Source organism: Abramis brama (assembly GCF_963993115.1).
Source record: "Abramis brama genome assembly, chromosome: 5".
NCBI classification, from domain to species: Eukaryota; Metazoa; Chordata; class Actinopteri; order Cypriniformes; family Leuciscidae; genus Abramis; species Abramis brama.
This window is the reverse complement of record NC_139967.1, coordinates 25,128,286-25,143,365: the sequence shown is the minus strand read 5'-3', so window position 1 is coordinate 25,143,365 and position 15,080 is coordinate 25,128,286. Positions and strand designations below refer to the sequence as shown.

Sequence of the window (15,080 nt, the reverse complement as noted above, 5' to 3'; positions counted from 1 at the left end):
TGTTGTGGGCCTATTTTTCTGCTGGAGGTCCTGAATATCTTGTTCAGATACATGGTATCATGGTAGCAAATACCAACAGACAAAAAAATCTAAACCTGACGGCTTCATCTAGAAATCTTATAATGGGCCGTGGGTGGATCTTCCATCAGGACAACCATCCGAAACAAACATCAAAATCAACACAAAATTGTGTCAATGGCCGCAAAATGAAGCTTCTGCCATGACCGTCCCAGTCCCCTGACCTGAACCCTATAGAAAATAAGATGAACTGAAGAGGAGAAGCGCCAACATGGATCTGGGAATCTGAAAGATCTGGAGAGATTCTGTATGGAGGAATGGTCTCTGATCTCTTGTCAGGTGTTCTCCAAACTCATCAGGCATTATAGGAGAAGACTCAGATCTGTTATCTTGGAAAAAGGAGGTTGCAAAAAGTATTTAATAAAAGGGTGCCAATAGTTATGGCCAATGTGTTCTGATTTTTTTTTTTTTTCATAATGTGATTTACCCCCCACTTTCAATTATTTTACTTCAATAAAAGCTTAGATTTTTTTTTTTTTTTTTTTAATGAAAGTCCAAAAGGATAAACAATGCAGATTTATTTTTACAGCCATCTTTGATCATATTTACCAATAATTATGACCACAACTGTAATTTATTAAATATATATTATATACATTTAAAATACATACATTCATAAATTTAATATTTATATAAATATTTTAAAAAAAATTATATGAATATTTTATATTTATATAAATATGTTTAAAAATAAATGTAACATTTTAAATGCATGACATGATTTTGGACAACATTTCTATGATAGCTCCATAAATGAAACAATTCTGTATTGTTAATACTGCAATCTTTCCTTTTCAGCTACCTGCTGAGTTTTGCACGTTACAATATTAAAAGTAGTAAACAGCGTCACAGAAAGTCAAGACAATAAAAGTGAATGAAATGTAAACTGCAGTTGACTTACTGAGACAGCGTGTGTGGTCCTGGAACAGACCTCTTTCACAGGTGGTCACACATTGCCTGCCACTGAGGAGAAAGGACCCACCACACGCTGTGCATTCAAAGTCATTCTCACAGGTGGCACATGACGGCTGGCAGGCTGGCAGAAAGAGAATAAGTGATAGGGGTTGGGGGATACAGTTTGTGGCTGCAATAGTAAAACACTATGCAAAAGCAGAGCAAAAAGAGATTGTTATTGAAATTGTGCGTGTGAGAGTTTGTACATCAGCCTTTAAAGTGTGACAGCAGGAAATTTGTCAAATGATGCTATAGCCCTCCAAAGTGAGGGGAAATTCCAGTTGGATCCGGTCTGTGTTTTGACTTGTCGAAATGACTGTGACAAACATCTCATGTGCATGTACATTCACATCCACACACAGTACACACACACCAACAAAGCTATAGGATTAGCTATTAAAGGAAGTCACCCAAAGCACAGGGCATTTTGAGGATTTAAAATAAAACTGTGTAAAAAAATATGTTAAGGCCAGAAGTGTGTAAATGTTGGTGGTAAAATAGGAGGAGGAAGAGGATAAAGTGGGAAAGGATGTGAGATGGAGAACAGCAATTCAAGCAACAAAACAAGCATAGGCTGCAGAAGTACAATGGTAAAACACAATAAAAAAAAGTTTGTTTATACCTGCACAAAATTTGCCCTGAGCGAAAAAGCCTTCAGGACATGACTGCAGACAGCGTCCATTCATTAACAGGGAGGAAGGATCCCGACAGCTGCTACAGTGATCTGGTGTGCCAGAGCATGTCAAACAGTCCTTGTGACACTGCACTTCTGCAGGCAAAAACACAAAACACAGTCAAACCCCTCAGAGGACAGATGAAGTTACTGTTTACAAACACTCATTTCAACAAATTATGATCATTCACAGGCTTCGGTCATCATTATCATCACCTCTGCTCTAATAAGAAAGACCCAACTGATCTGCAGCTATGACAATAAATGTGTGTTTCACTAAGAAATCACACAAACAAAAACGTCATGAATGGCTATATTTATTGTGAATGCTTTAAATTAAGAAAAGTATTTAAATATATATATTATTTTTTTTTATGGTGGTAAAAATGGTATTTAAGCAAGTTAAAACTAGTTTTGTGGATTGTGCGGAAATGAATCTACATATTTTTCTTCACTATAAACCATATACACTACCAGTTTGGGGTCGGTATATTTTATACGTTTTTGAAAGAAGTCTCTTATGCTCACCAAGGCTACATTTATTTTAGCAAAAATACAGTAAAAACACTAATATTGAGAGCTATTATAAAATATTTAAATAACAGTATTGTATTTAAATACATTTAAAATTCCTGTGATGACAGCTGTATTTTCAGCATCATGTATCTCTCATGATCCTTCTGAAATCCTTCAATATGCTGATTTGCTGCTCAAGAAACATTTCTTACTATTATTAATGTTATGATGAATAGAAAGCTCAAAAGAACGTCTTTACTGTCACTTTTGAACAATTTAATGTGTCCTTGCTGAATAAACATAAATCTCTAAAAAAAAATCTTACCAATCCCAAACTTTTGAATGGTAGTGTTCGTTTTTCTTCTCTCTAAACCATATATAATTTTAACATTAACAAATATTATTACATTATACAATGCTTAACAAACCATTACAACTGTTGCTTGCCTGAAGCACCTGAAATCGCAGTTGCCAGTTGTGTGACGTCATGGTAATTTCATCTATAGTCATGCAAATCTCCAACCCAGTCTTTGGTGTTCCGATAAGGCATTCATAACTTCTCCACATGGTCCAAAGTAAACTCGAGCCTCCAATAATAGTTCCCTTTGGCACCATTACATGGCACAAGAATTAATTAAACAATCTCTAATGAGCTTGTAAATCCCTTGCTAAAGGACTTTGGGTTGCTGGTTTCTGGCTCCGTCCATGAGGCCAGAGAAAGAGGGCAATGTAGGACATTTAAGGTGCATTGGTGATTATTTGATGGTCATTCACAATTTTTGGAGCGGACTTCAATAACAATGCCAGACTCAAATCCAGAGGAAGAAAATTAAAGTCTTATTATTTTCTGACATTCCCCTATAAATCACATTTAATTAAATACTTTGGTATGTGTAAATCAATAACTCTTGGTGGAAAAACTATCCTACTCTCCATTTTCCGGATGAAGTAAGCATTTTTTGCCAGAATGACCTTTGAGACTTTCCATCGATTTGAAAAATCTACTTGTTTTGAGTGCAAATGTATTATAACACGGTCACTAGTAAGTAAATCCTTCTGAATCACAGCGTTTCTCACAGTAACACTCCAAGTAATTATGTCTCAGACAATCTATCTGATACAACACTGATGCTGGGCTCCTTCTGTTCCTCACAACAGGCAGTCAAGTTAACAAATCGTTATGTGGCTGTAAATGCATACACATTGCCTTTGCCGTAATGATCAAATCTGGACATTAACTAGCTAACAAACGCTATCAGCATGCAAGCTGATACTTACCATATATGAATAATAATATAGTGTATAAAGAGTGTTTTCAAAATAAAATTAAAAAAACCTGCCAAAATGTAAGAGAAGATGTACTATTTGACTGCAGTGTTTAAAGAGGCTACATTAGTATAATCTTATAAGCATACCCACACACATACTATAAACGTCCAAACAATTTGCCCTGTCTCTTCAGATTATATATATATATATATATATATATATATATATATATATATATATATATATAAGCAAAATGTAAACACAAATACGTTGTTTTCTTTCTCTCTGTGGTCTTTTCCAAGAGAAAGAGAGAGAGAAAGATGTATGTTCCTTCCTGCAGCCTCTCTGGAAGTCACCAGGGAAATTTAGTATATAGAGCAGACGAGTCTCGTGGTTGACGCAGAGCTAAATAACCACGTTATCTAACCAGAATATAATCTAATACTATAGCTCTCATCTCTCTCCCACTGAGATCAACTATTTTTTATTTTATGGCCAAGGAATTGTTCCTGGGAGGCCTGATAAAGAAAGATTTTTAGAGAAATCTAAATGAAATCAAAAATGAACAAATATTGTTAAACTGGGAATATAATAATGTAATGTTCTTTAGATGTAAATAAATTAGATTTCCTTTCTCCAATTCATAGTATAACCCCAATTTTACTGATTTTATTGGAACATATTCATAAGAGAGCATTGTAATTCACGACAGTAGCTTGTAATTTATCATTGCTGTAAGGCAAACATAGATGCAGGTCTCACCTGGATTGCAATCCGGACAGCACTGCTCACGGTGCGGTATAGTTAGGGTTCCCAATGGACAGGTGGGACAGGAGTGCTGATAACAGGTCACATGACCCTCTTGACACTGGCACTCACGACATGGCCCCTCTCTGACACTCTCCAGATTCTGAGACCAGAGACACAAAAGATACAGTAAACACAATTTTTTTGCTTAGAAAAAAAAAGTGTTATAATTGCATTTATTAATCTTGCAAACCATAAATCAAGTGCTCATGTTTACTTACAGTGAGGCGTCTAAAACTCTTGACATTGGCTTTCCGCCCCTAAACGGACAAAGACAGTCAGATTGATTGATTGCGATATTGATTTACTTGTTATCAAATGCTCATTGTACACTACTGTAAAAAAAAACAGTTTAAAGAAATATGTACTTTTATTCAGAAAGGACATTTTAATTTTTCATATTAAAAGTTACAAAAAATTATATTTCAAACAAATGCTCTTCACTTGAACATTCAATTCGTCAAAGAATCGGATTCCACAAATATATTAAACAGCATAACTGTTTTCAACAACGGTAATAATAATTTTAAAACATTAAAACAGGAAAAAGTGATTTTATATTGTAAAAAGTAGTCCATAATATTAATGTATTTTATATGTGAACATGGATATAAGAGCACTAAATGTGATTTAAAGGTGGCGGCAGATAAAGCTTCATACCTTTTGGTCTGGCTGTGAATATGTACAGGAACTGGTTGTTGTCTTACACTCTGGGCAGCACTTCCCAGGCAAATGGACCAGTTTTTCTCCCTGGCACAAGGTGTGAAATATTAGCTCATTTAATTTCAGTATGAAACACCCCGAGGGGAATGATTAGCTGTCTCACACAGAGCCACAAATCTCTAATTACATCACATTTCCAATTCTACCTCTGAGGTTCTTTATAGGGGGCTGCTATCTATAGTCATTGCCATTCATGAGAGAATCTTTAGTTGTTTCTGTGTAACACAGTTTGATCACCAAAGTCATGGTGGTCTTACGGGGAGATCAGCAGATGTCAGTGAAATATGGAGCTACAGATGGGAAAGACAGATTGATCAATGTTTTCAAAAAGATGGATAAGCGTCTGTTGTGTTTCTGTGTTGTTTAATCAGATGCTCTATTACTATGACTTCAAAGAACAGGACCTTCACAGCACACCACTGCACCGAAAAAAGGTTTAAAATACAATAATGTGCTTCATGTGAGAACATCTAAATTAGCACCAACAAAACTAAATTTAAAGCTGTTGTTCACCTACAAATTTAAATGAAAATAGTGTCGTTATGTACTCAACCACGTTGTTCATCTTCACAACACAAATGAAGATATTTGAAATATTCTTTCATCATTTTTGTCCATCAATTGAAAGTCCACGCAACCAAAACTTTCACACATCAAAAAGCACAAAAAGACATGATTCGAGCAGTTTAATCCAAGTCTTCTGAAGAAACATGATTGCTTCATATGATGAACATATTTAATTTAAGCTTTTATTCACAATAAAAATATCTTCTTTTGTGTTACAAAGATGAACAAAAGTCTTATGGGATTGGATTGACATGAGGGTGAGTAAATGATGTGTGTGGGGGGTAATCATCCCTATAAGAGTAGAAATTGCTCCAAATAATTGCATGTTACCAATTTTTACAGTGTGTATAATACTTTTACGCACCAGAATGTGTCACATTTTAAATGTATAGGAGTAATTTCTGTGTAATACTCCAATCAACATCTATTATGAACTCTACCATGACCCTAGAGAAGTTCACAGGACTTCAAAAATATTTTTAAGTCAGAGTTTCCTTTCTAAAGGATAACCTTTACATTGACTGTCCTGGATTTGGGCCAAAAGTACAATTAAAAAGTGATGAATCTTCCCAGTGCTCAACCTTTCACAGCACCTTATGATTAATGGAGAATATATCGGAAAATATATTGATTGAATACCGTTATAATTCATAACCAGGACAAATGACCACAGATATAATGTGCCCCAGGTTTTAAAATCTCTTAGTATATTTTGCCCTAATAATTTTTAAAGGCGGTATATAGGACATCCCCCAGCTGAGCTTGTTAATTGTTTCTTTTAATGAATAGGGCAAGCATGTGTTCCTGCTGATGGCTCTGCATCGAAATTTGGACACATACCCGTGGGCACTCCGATCTGGCACACTCGACCCGTTGGCACAGCACCTGACCCCGTTCACACATGCAGAACTCACAACCCGTGCCGTTCCACATATCGCCATGGTAACGTATGATGCCCTCATAGAGGCAGCTGCCTTTAGACTGGACACAATCTTCACAGCACAGGCCAGCTCGCTTGACCTTCATCTGACCCTGAGAAGAACACATGTTAGCACATACTGTATTATAAACACACTTGCTCATTCACATCAAATAGTTTTGTCTTGTGCCTCAGTTTGTATAAATAAAAGAAAATCTATTGTAAAAAATGATATCCTTTAAAAAGAACTTAAGTTTGTTCTAACCCAGAATATTTCTTTAAAGACCCCACAACCTCAAGCGAGCTGACATCACAAGTGTGATGGCGTATTTGGAAGTTTGGGCGAGAGTAACTGAAGGGCTCATCCCTATTTAGGAAAATTGCCAGTATGAGAAAAACAATCATTTTAAAATCTGTATAACTGCTAAAAAATGAATTTTGCCAACTTTTAGCATATAAATGGACTAAAAGTTAATAGATATGAATGAAAAAGCCATTAAATTCTCATTTTGATCTCATGGGGTGATTTCACACTCTTTAAGGTTTTACACTTATTAAGGTAAGACATAAAAGTATTGTTCTAAAGCACAGCACATAAGATCATAAATTTTGCATGAAAGCAAAAGACTGAGATGGAAAACACCCCGAAGCAACAGACAAAATGCAAAATATATAGCGCAAACAATCATAGATGATGAAAAATCCTAACTATCACTTTCAGGCTAAAGAAGCATAAACCACAAGAATCAGAGTGAGATTCTATTAAAATATAAAATATACTAGTCAGCTGGCCAGCAGCTTCTCTTTCGTGATCTTCTCAGTAAGTTTGCTAGTCAAGTAACTGTCTTTGACATGAAGTGTTGGGGTGTAATGGATTTCTGCTGACCTTGTCACAGTGGAGAGGAGGGCACTTCTCCGTTTGACAGCGGGACTGACCGCGATCACACACACAGGTGGTACAGCTGCCCCTCTGCCACTGCACACCATGCTAAAAACACACACAGACATACACAAAAAATTATTCAGTGTCAATGGAACATATACACTGCGGAGCCAAACCATAATGACCATTCACAGCGGCGAAACGAAAAATGTTGATCATCTCATTTAAACATTTAGCAGACGATTTTATTCAAAGCGACTTACAAAGGTAACTCCTAACTTATCTTATCTCCTAACAAGCTCACATGTCAATGTCTGGGTTCTTGTAATCATCATGTTGGATACAGGGGAAATGGGCAGGAGCAAAGACCTGAGAGACTTTGACAAGGGCCAAATTGTTACAGCAAGACGACTGGGTCAGAGCATCTCTGAAACGGCAAGGCTTGTGAGTTGCTCCTGGTCAGCAGTGGTGAGAATTTACCAACAGTGGACTGAGGAGGGACAAACCACAAACCGGCAACAGGGTGTTGGGCATCCAAGGCTCATCGATGCATGAGGGCAAATAAAGCTATCCCATCTGATCTGAACTGACTGAAGGTCTACTGTCGCACAAGTCACAAAAAAAGTTTAATTCTGGTTACGGGAGGAATGTGTCACAACACACACTGCATTGCTCCATTTTCGTATGGGGCTGCATAGCCGCAGACCAGTCAGAGAGCCCATGATGACCTGTCCACTGTCGAAAGCACCTACAATGGGGACACAAGTGTCGGAACTGGACCTTGGAGCAGTGGAAGAAGGTAGCCTGGTTTGATCAGTCCTGTTTTCCTTTGGCTGTGTAAGTGTGCGCCATTTACCTATGGAAGATATGCCAACAGGAAGGCACTGTGAGAAGATGACAGCCGGTGGAGGAAGTGTGATGCTCTGGACAATGTTCTGCTGGGAAACCCTGGGACTGGACATTCATGTGGACGTCAAGTTGACACTTGCCATCTACCTAAATGTAGCAAACCTTCATGGCAATGGTATTTCCTGATGTCAGTGACCACTTTCAGCAGGAAATTCGCCCTGCCACAATGCACACATTGTTCAAGAATGGTTTGAGGAACATGATGAAGAGTTCAAGGTGTTGCCCTGGCCTCCAGGTTCCCCAGATCTCAATCTGATTGAGCATCTGTGGGATGTGCTGGACCAACAAGTCCAATCCACTGCAGCTCCACCTCACAACCTACAGGACTTGAAGGATCAGCTGCTAAAGTCTTGGTGCCAGATACCACAGGACACCTTCAGGGGTCTTATAGAGTCGAAGCCTCGGCGGGTCTGCTCTGTTTTGTCGGCACATGGAGGACCAACAGCATATTAAGCAGGTGGTCAGGTAGCATTGTTTTGGATCATCGTTGCATGTCATTAATACTATATACTCTATATAGCTTCATTTTTTTATGGCATCTCAAAGTTGTTCAAAGATTTAGCAGTAGAATGCATTACAGCACATAATTCATTTCAAATAAATGACAATTTCAGCCACTGCTGTAGTGAACAAGACAAGTACTACAAGGAGATGAAAAGACTGGTGAATGTTATCCTCCCTAAATCCTTGCTTTACTTTCGCACAATCCACTGCGATCAAAAGAGCTGAATTCCACTGAGTGGGACATGTTCGCTGAGAACACGCCGAAGAGAGAAACAGCCCTAAATGACAAGCTGATGAGAGATTTTGGAGACGGTTGTGTGAACCGTATATTCAGAGCTGAGGGGATCAACTGGAATAATTTAAAAAACATATGATTCAACCATTGTCTGAATATTATACAGTATTTCTATCATAATATTGGCTCTGGTGGTTTGACAGTTGTATTAAAGAGGACATGAATGTGTGTGTCCATCACTAAACTGTTGCTCATTAGTAATATTTTTTTTATCACATTTAATCATATACTTTAATTTATCTATCTTAAATACACAGTCAATTAATATAAATGTATATAAGTTATGTATTAATATAAACTTGATTAGCTTTAAATTGTGCTATTATTTTACATTATTACTTTTTTTACTGGTAATATTTTATTTTATTTACTACTAGATTTGTTTATTCACAATATTACACACATATTGTTTTTATTTTACATTGCACAAGTTATTATTGTATGCAGCAATGCTATAAATGCTTTGGCAATACAAATGTACAGTTTTTCATGTTAATAAAGCAAACTAAAACGGCAGATTTAGAGAGACCTAGCAAACAGATGAAAAGTCAGTTGAGGGAATAATGTTTATTATGTGTGAACAATGAAAGTAGGAACAAAAGAGGATATAAGGTAGAGAGAGAAATGTGTTGATGAATGAGTGAAACAGGCACATCACACACACCGGACTCAGACACGGCTCTACCCTCAACCCAACCGCCACAGTATGAATGATGAACACACTTTAACCCACACTTACCATCACCTCCCTGAAAAGGTCTTCCATAATTCAGACATGTACTATATCACATCTGTCATTCTCAATCCATCTCTGCCTTTAGATCTCTATGTATATTTTACCTTTCTCTAATCTGCTTTCTGGCTTACCTTGTACTCATTCCCAGCCTCCATGCAGAGATTCTGCTCACATTGCGGACAGCACTGTCCTGCCTGAACCACCAGGTTCTCATTCTGCAAATTAAACAAGTACATCAACATGCTGTTTTTAATAGCTAGAACAACTCTTTTTAGTAAGTGATAACATTAAAACAGGGTTAATTTAACTAGTTTTAGAGATAATGTGGAAGATAACAGTAGTTTACACATCTACACACTATTACAGACAGATCGAAACACAAAGCACAACTGACTGTTCAGGGTTGTTACTGACCGCTTTGCATGTAACAGGCTGACACTCCGCAACCAGGCATTCAACGCGGCCATTTCCGCATCTACACTTTGTACAGGGGCTGGATGTCCAATCCACCCCATCTCTGTACTCACGGCCTTCCCGGGTGCATGAAGCTATAGAGTGGGAGAGAGCTTTTTAGAATAGCAAAAAAAGTACTAAGATCTCCGAAGAAAAAACCCCCACATCATTAGTCTAAGACAGCAGAATAAACCCTCTTGGGACCCATATAGCTAAGAAAAGAAAGCCTTTTAAAAACAATCAGCAAAACATTCAACAAAGAGAACAGGATCTGAGGCAAACAGATGATTGCTACTAACCTCATGGCTCACATGTAAAAAACTGAAATGTGCTATATCTGTGCCACTAGTGACACCAAACAGAAAGGCAAAAATAATGGCTGTTTTCAAACCAGTTTTAAACACTACAGCAGTCATTGTTGGGGAAATTCATTGGTTGAGCCAGTGCTGTTATATCCACTCAAACAGATCACAAATGCATTTGAGGCCACTAGAAACTACACACATCATCTTTAAAATTGCAATGTAACGGGAGTAACGTCAGATCAGTTATTTTGTATTGTGAAATACATCTCAGGGAAACAGATTATCAAAAAAGAAAAAGAAAAAGAAAAAGTAAGACGGGGACTTGATCATGACCAATGGTTTTTGAATGGATGGAGGCAGATCTGAATGTGAGCTTGCAGTCGATTGTAAAAAAGATGCAGACTTAATTATTGAAGATTTCAATAAATTGATCACAATGAGTTCAGTGAGACTCACATACTGACTTTAACATGTACATTTATAAATTAGCAGATAAATAAATAAGTAAATAAATAAATATAGATATAAATAATCATATCCAGTGTATTTGGCCTAGAAAACCTTAGTAAAAAAATAAATATACTAAAATGTATTTGAAATAAATTTATTTTATGCTAAGTTTACAACAAATACATTTACATATGTATGTACTTAATATAAATACCCTGCAATTGTACTTTTGGTTTACTAAATTGGTATACTTAAAGTCTGCTAAACTGGAACGATTCATTTTGTACTTAATGCACTTTAGTTATCCGGAAATAGAGGTCCAACTAAAGATATACTTAAGTATATTTGATTGTGCTAAAGTGGAACTATTGCAAGTACACTTTAGGTACATTTTAAATATCTTGCATTTAAAGACTGATGTTACACAGAGATCATACTATCATTACTAATACTGATATTAAAACACATTTTAGGGTAATATTAAGAAATGTGCATTGTGCAATAAAGTACTCCAAATACATTTTTATTATCATATTTATATCAGTAAGTCTCAAGCAATTTGTCAGTAAAAAATTTAATGGATTTGTAGTATACTTAGTATCAAGTATACTACATATACCAAAATGTTTTTATAATAATTTTTTTCACTAGGGACACTAAAATAAAACTGAAAGTGAATAATAAAAAAAATAATAAAAGGAAACAAAAAAGAAAATACTATTAATTTTAATTCAATAAATAGTAAAAATAAAATAAAAACGTTAAAGATATGTGATGTCATGAGTTCCACGGGAAACTAAATTCTTAAATACAATAGCACAATTTTTTTCATAATGTGAACGAACCGACTGACCAAAACTTGAAACAGTGGGAGGAAAGTAGTCACTTTCACAAGCAACATAGTATGCCATCAAGTTGTGCATGAAATAAATGTTGTAGCTTACTGTACCTCCATTATGAGTGCATACAGGACAGCAGTCTCCCTCTGGGATGAAAGGACTCTGGTCTTTCCCACATCTAAGAGGAGGACAATCACGTGGCCTGCAGGTCACCTTCCCATGAGAACATGTACACACCGAACATTTGGAATTACTCCATTGACTGTCATGCTGAGAGAGTGAGCGAGAGAGAGAGAGAGAGAGAGAGAGAGAGAGAGAGAGAGAGAGAGAGAGAGAGAGAGAGCGGTGGATCAGGACATGGTTGAAGAGACATGTTGATATTATTCCATAAAAACATGAAATAGACTGTTAACTTTAAATGTGTGCAAACATGCCAAATATCACTTCTTGTTTTGAGCCCCACTGCCAACACAGCTTGTTCCCCGAAATAAATGCTACTTGACTTGGAAGCTACACTGCTTGAATCCTAAACAGAGCACCAAGTGGCTCTTTAGCAGGGGTGATTGGGACAAAAAAGAAGCTTGCTCTGTCAGGGAAGAGTGGAACACAAACAAGAATGCCTTTGTGCACAAAACGAAGCAATCAACGAGCCGGGTGCTAAACCAGAAGTGGGAAGATTGGCTAAGGGACAGGATGAGGCTTAGAGCATCTTTCATTGGAGTTGTGTCATAAGAAGTGTCACTTACCCCATAAACCATTCCTTCATGGTGACAGATGCCGGGCAACTGCGCGAAACATTCCGGACAGCACTTGTTGGGTGGGATTCTCAAGCGTTCACCCTTGGAAAACATCCAAAGAAACATTTCAAGAGATGCATTAGCATCCCAGAGATAGATTTTATGAATGAAAATACACTTCAGAGAAAGCTTTCTCAGAACTCAGGAGCAACCAGGGTTATTTTAGCATTATTTTAGTATTATTGATATATTGTAAGTTGTGAATGATTCTATGAGTAACTCATAAACTAGCATAGTGATGTCACCAGCAACAACACAACTTTTGAGGACCAGTACTAACTGTTGTAGAAATCCTCTGAGAACCAGGTAACATTGTATTCTCTTCTGAATGGGTCTTGGTAGAACCCTCATCATTCTAACCATTTATAACAGCGTTCTTAGTATTGGTTTTAATTGGACCAAAAGCATTAATGTTTAATTGATTTTGTTGTTGTTGTGGGGTTTTTTTTTTTCAATTAAACCGCTTTTATTACTAGAAAACATTGCATTCATCTACTCAGGTACTGTTATTGCCCCCTTTTTAATGGCCCATGAGAAATTACTTTATTCTTACCCTCTGAAAGTCACATTGGGGATTTCGGCAGCGAGTGGGTTTGCAGATGACAATATCATTATAGCAGATGCAGTCTTGACAGGTGTCTGGTTTCCATGATGTATTGTTCTATAACAGGAAAAAAGGTACAAAGACATAAATCCATGCACACCAAATGCACACCAATTACTTTTTTTGCACTAAAAAGTAAGTCCCTGACATCTGGAGATGAAAACATAAAAACAAGTCAAAGCTCTAATAATGATTCCAAGAACAGTAATATCCCTACCCACTAAACATTCCCAATCATCAGTTTTCAAAAAGGCTTCAGAATATTTTTGTTAGATTTGTTAGAAAGTCTTAACTGAAACCATTAAACATGGCCATTAGAAATAGTAAAGCTGTCTTGCATTTAACCCCACACATCCCCATTTCGAACAATAAATGTTAGAGCATCAGCAGATAAGACAGATCTATTAACAGTCTTGCCTGAGGGACCTCCTGCTTTAAAGGTATCAGATGAACAGGGAGGTAAAACAGAGGAGGAGCCTCTTTTATGTCAAGCTAGCCTTTTTCCTGAACTAATCCAAGCAGAAAGACAAACAGACAGAGAACCATGCTGGAGTTTGGATTGGTCCTCAAACAGGTTTTTCTTTTTTCAAAAAGGGTTTTTTCCAAAAATTTCAAGAAAGGTGAGGGTGAATGAAACATTAAACAAGTTCATGAACAAGTTATTTTTGATGAATCAGTGACCGACCGGGAACTCAGGCAAAACCGAACATAGAAATGACTGAAAACTAAACCAAAACAGAACATACATGTGACACTATATACACAAAACTTTGATTTGCTCTTTCTGATCATAAATTCTGTACAGTTGTATTATAAATCACACACAGTGACAGCTATCCTGAGGAGGCATCTTGTCAAACTGACATTTTGAGCAAGTGTTGATGGGTTGGGCATTTCAGCACAGCACCTAGCCTCTGAAGTGACACTCTGCACAGATGTCTTAATGGGGAATGGCCCCAGCGTGGCTTTGAATGGCTAGCTCAGAAAGATCTGAGGACAGTCAATATCTCAGCAAACAGCCCGTGGTATACAGAGGCCCAGGGTGGTGATAGAATCTCAGTTGTTAGTGTTCTAAAAACGCATCTAATGTGATGTGTGTCATGCAGCACATTCAGATAAATTGTGAAAATGTAACATTGCACAAATTTAGCCATGTCATGGGGGAAATAAGCTTTGAATACATTAATATGTTAAAGGGATAGTACATTCAAAAATGAAAATATGTATTATTCCGAGAACATGTGACATTCTTTATTCTGTGAAACACAAAAGTACATTTTTGAAGAATATTATGGCCACTCCTTTCCACGAAAAGAAAGTAAATGATAACTGAGGCTGTCAAGCTTTTGAAATAAGAAATTATTAGAATTTTTTTTAGATTTTAGTTTTTTGGTTGAACTTTAACCAAGAGCCTTAATAAGGGCAGCAGAATTAAAAGAAAAAGTGTGATGTGATTTCTTACCTTAATCATAATTTGACAAAGCCCTCTGTGGGACATTACTCACAAAACTCCTGACATTTCATCAAATGATACTTTTATCAAACCAATCAAAATGATAATAAATTGAATTAGTCTGAGCTAGTCTGAAACAACTGTCTGCACCTGAGGTAGAACTAAGAATCAAAACATCTGCTTCTTGTTCACTCACATTAGCTATGTTCCTATTGCATAGTCGGTTACATAAGCAAGGCCCTGAAGTTTTGAATTTTTTATTTCAGTAATAACTGAGAGATTGTTGTATTTCTCCAGCAGAGTTTGGCGCATTTTTGAGCAAGCTACGGCTTTGAGATAATGAATT

At 36.8% G+C, this 15,080-nt stretch overlaps 1 protein-coding gene across 1 annotated transcript in view; it reads right to left on the bottom strand.

Moving 5' to 3' along the window:
• Nucleotides 1-15,080, bottom strand: part of fras1 (Fraser extracellular matrix complex subunit 1) — a 112,826-nt gene that overhangs the window by 62,829 nt on the left and 34,917 nt on the right. The window contains exons 3-14 of the mRNA XM_084114759.1: nucleotides 13,231-13,338; nucleotides 12,627-12,719; nucleotides 11,991-12,150; nucleotides 10,248-10,381; nucleotides 9,965-10,048; nucleotides 7,393-7,494; nucleotides 6,428-6,619; nucleotides 4,958-5,047; nucleotides 4,519-4,557; nucleotides 4,253-4,400; nucleotides 1,655-1,801; nucleotides 980-1,114 (exon numbers count right to left, since the gene is read on the bottom strand). Coding sequence (XP_083970885.1) covers nucleotides 980-1,114; nucleotides 1,655-1,801; nucleotides 4,253-4,400; nucleotides 4,519-4,557; nucleotides 4,958-5,047; nucleotides 6,428-6,619; nucleotides 7,393-7,494; nucleotides 9,965-10,048; nucleotides 10,248-10,381; nucleotides 11,991-12,150; nucleotides 12,627-12,719; nucleotides 13,231-13,338 — 1,432 coding nt within the window. The remainder of the gene's footprint in view (nucleotides 1-979; nucleotides 1,115-1,654; nucleotides 1,802-4,252; nucleotides 4,401-4,518; nucleotides 4,558-4,957; nucleotides 5,048-6,427; nucleotides 6,620-7,392; nucleotides 7,495-9,964; nucleotides 10,049-10,247; nucleotides 10,382-11,990; nucleotides 12,151-12,626; nucleotides 12,720-13,230; nucleotides 13,339-15,080) is intronic.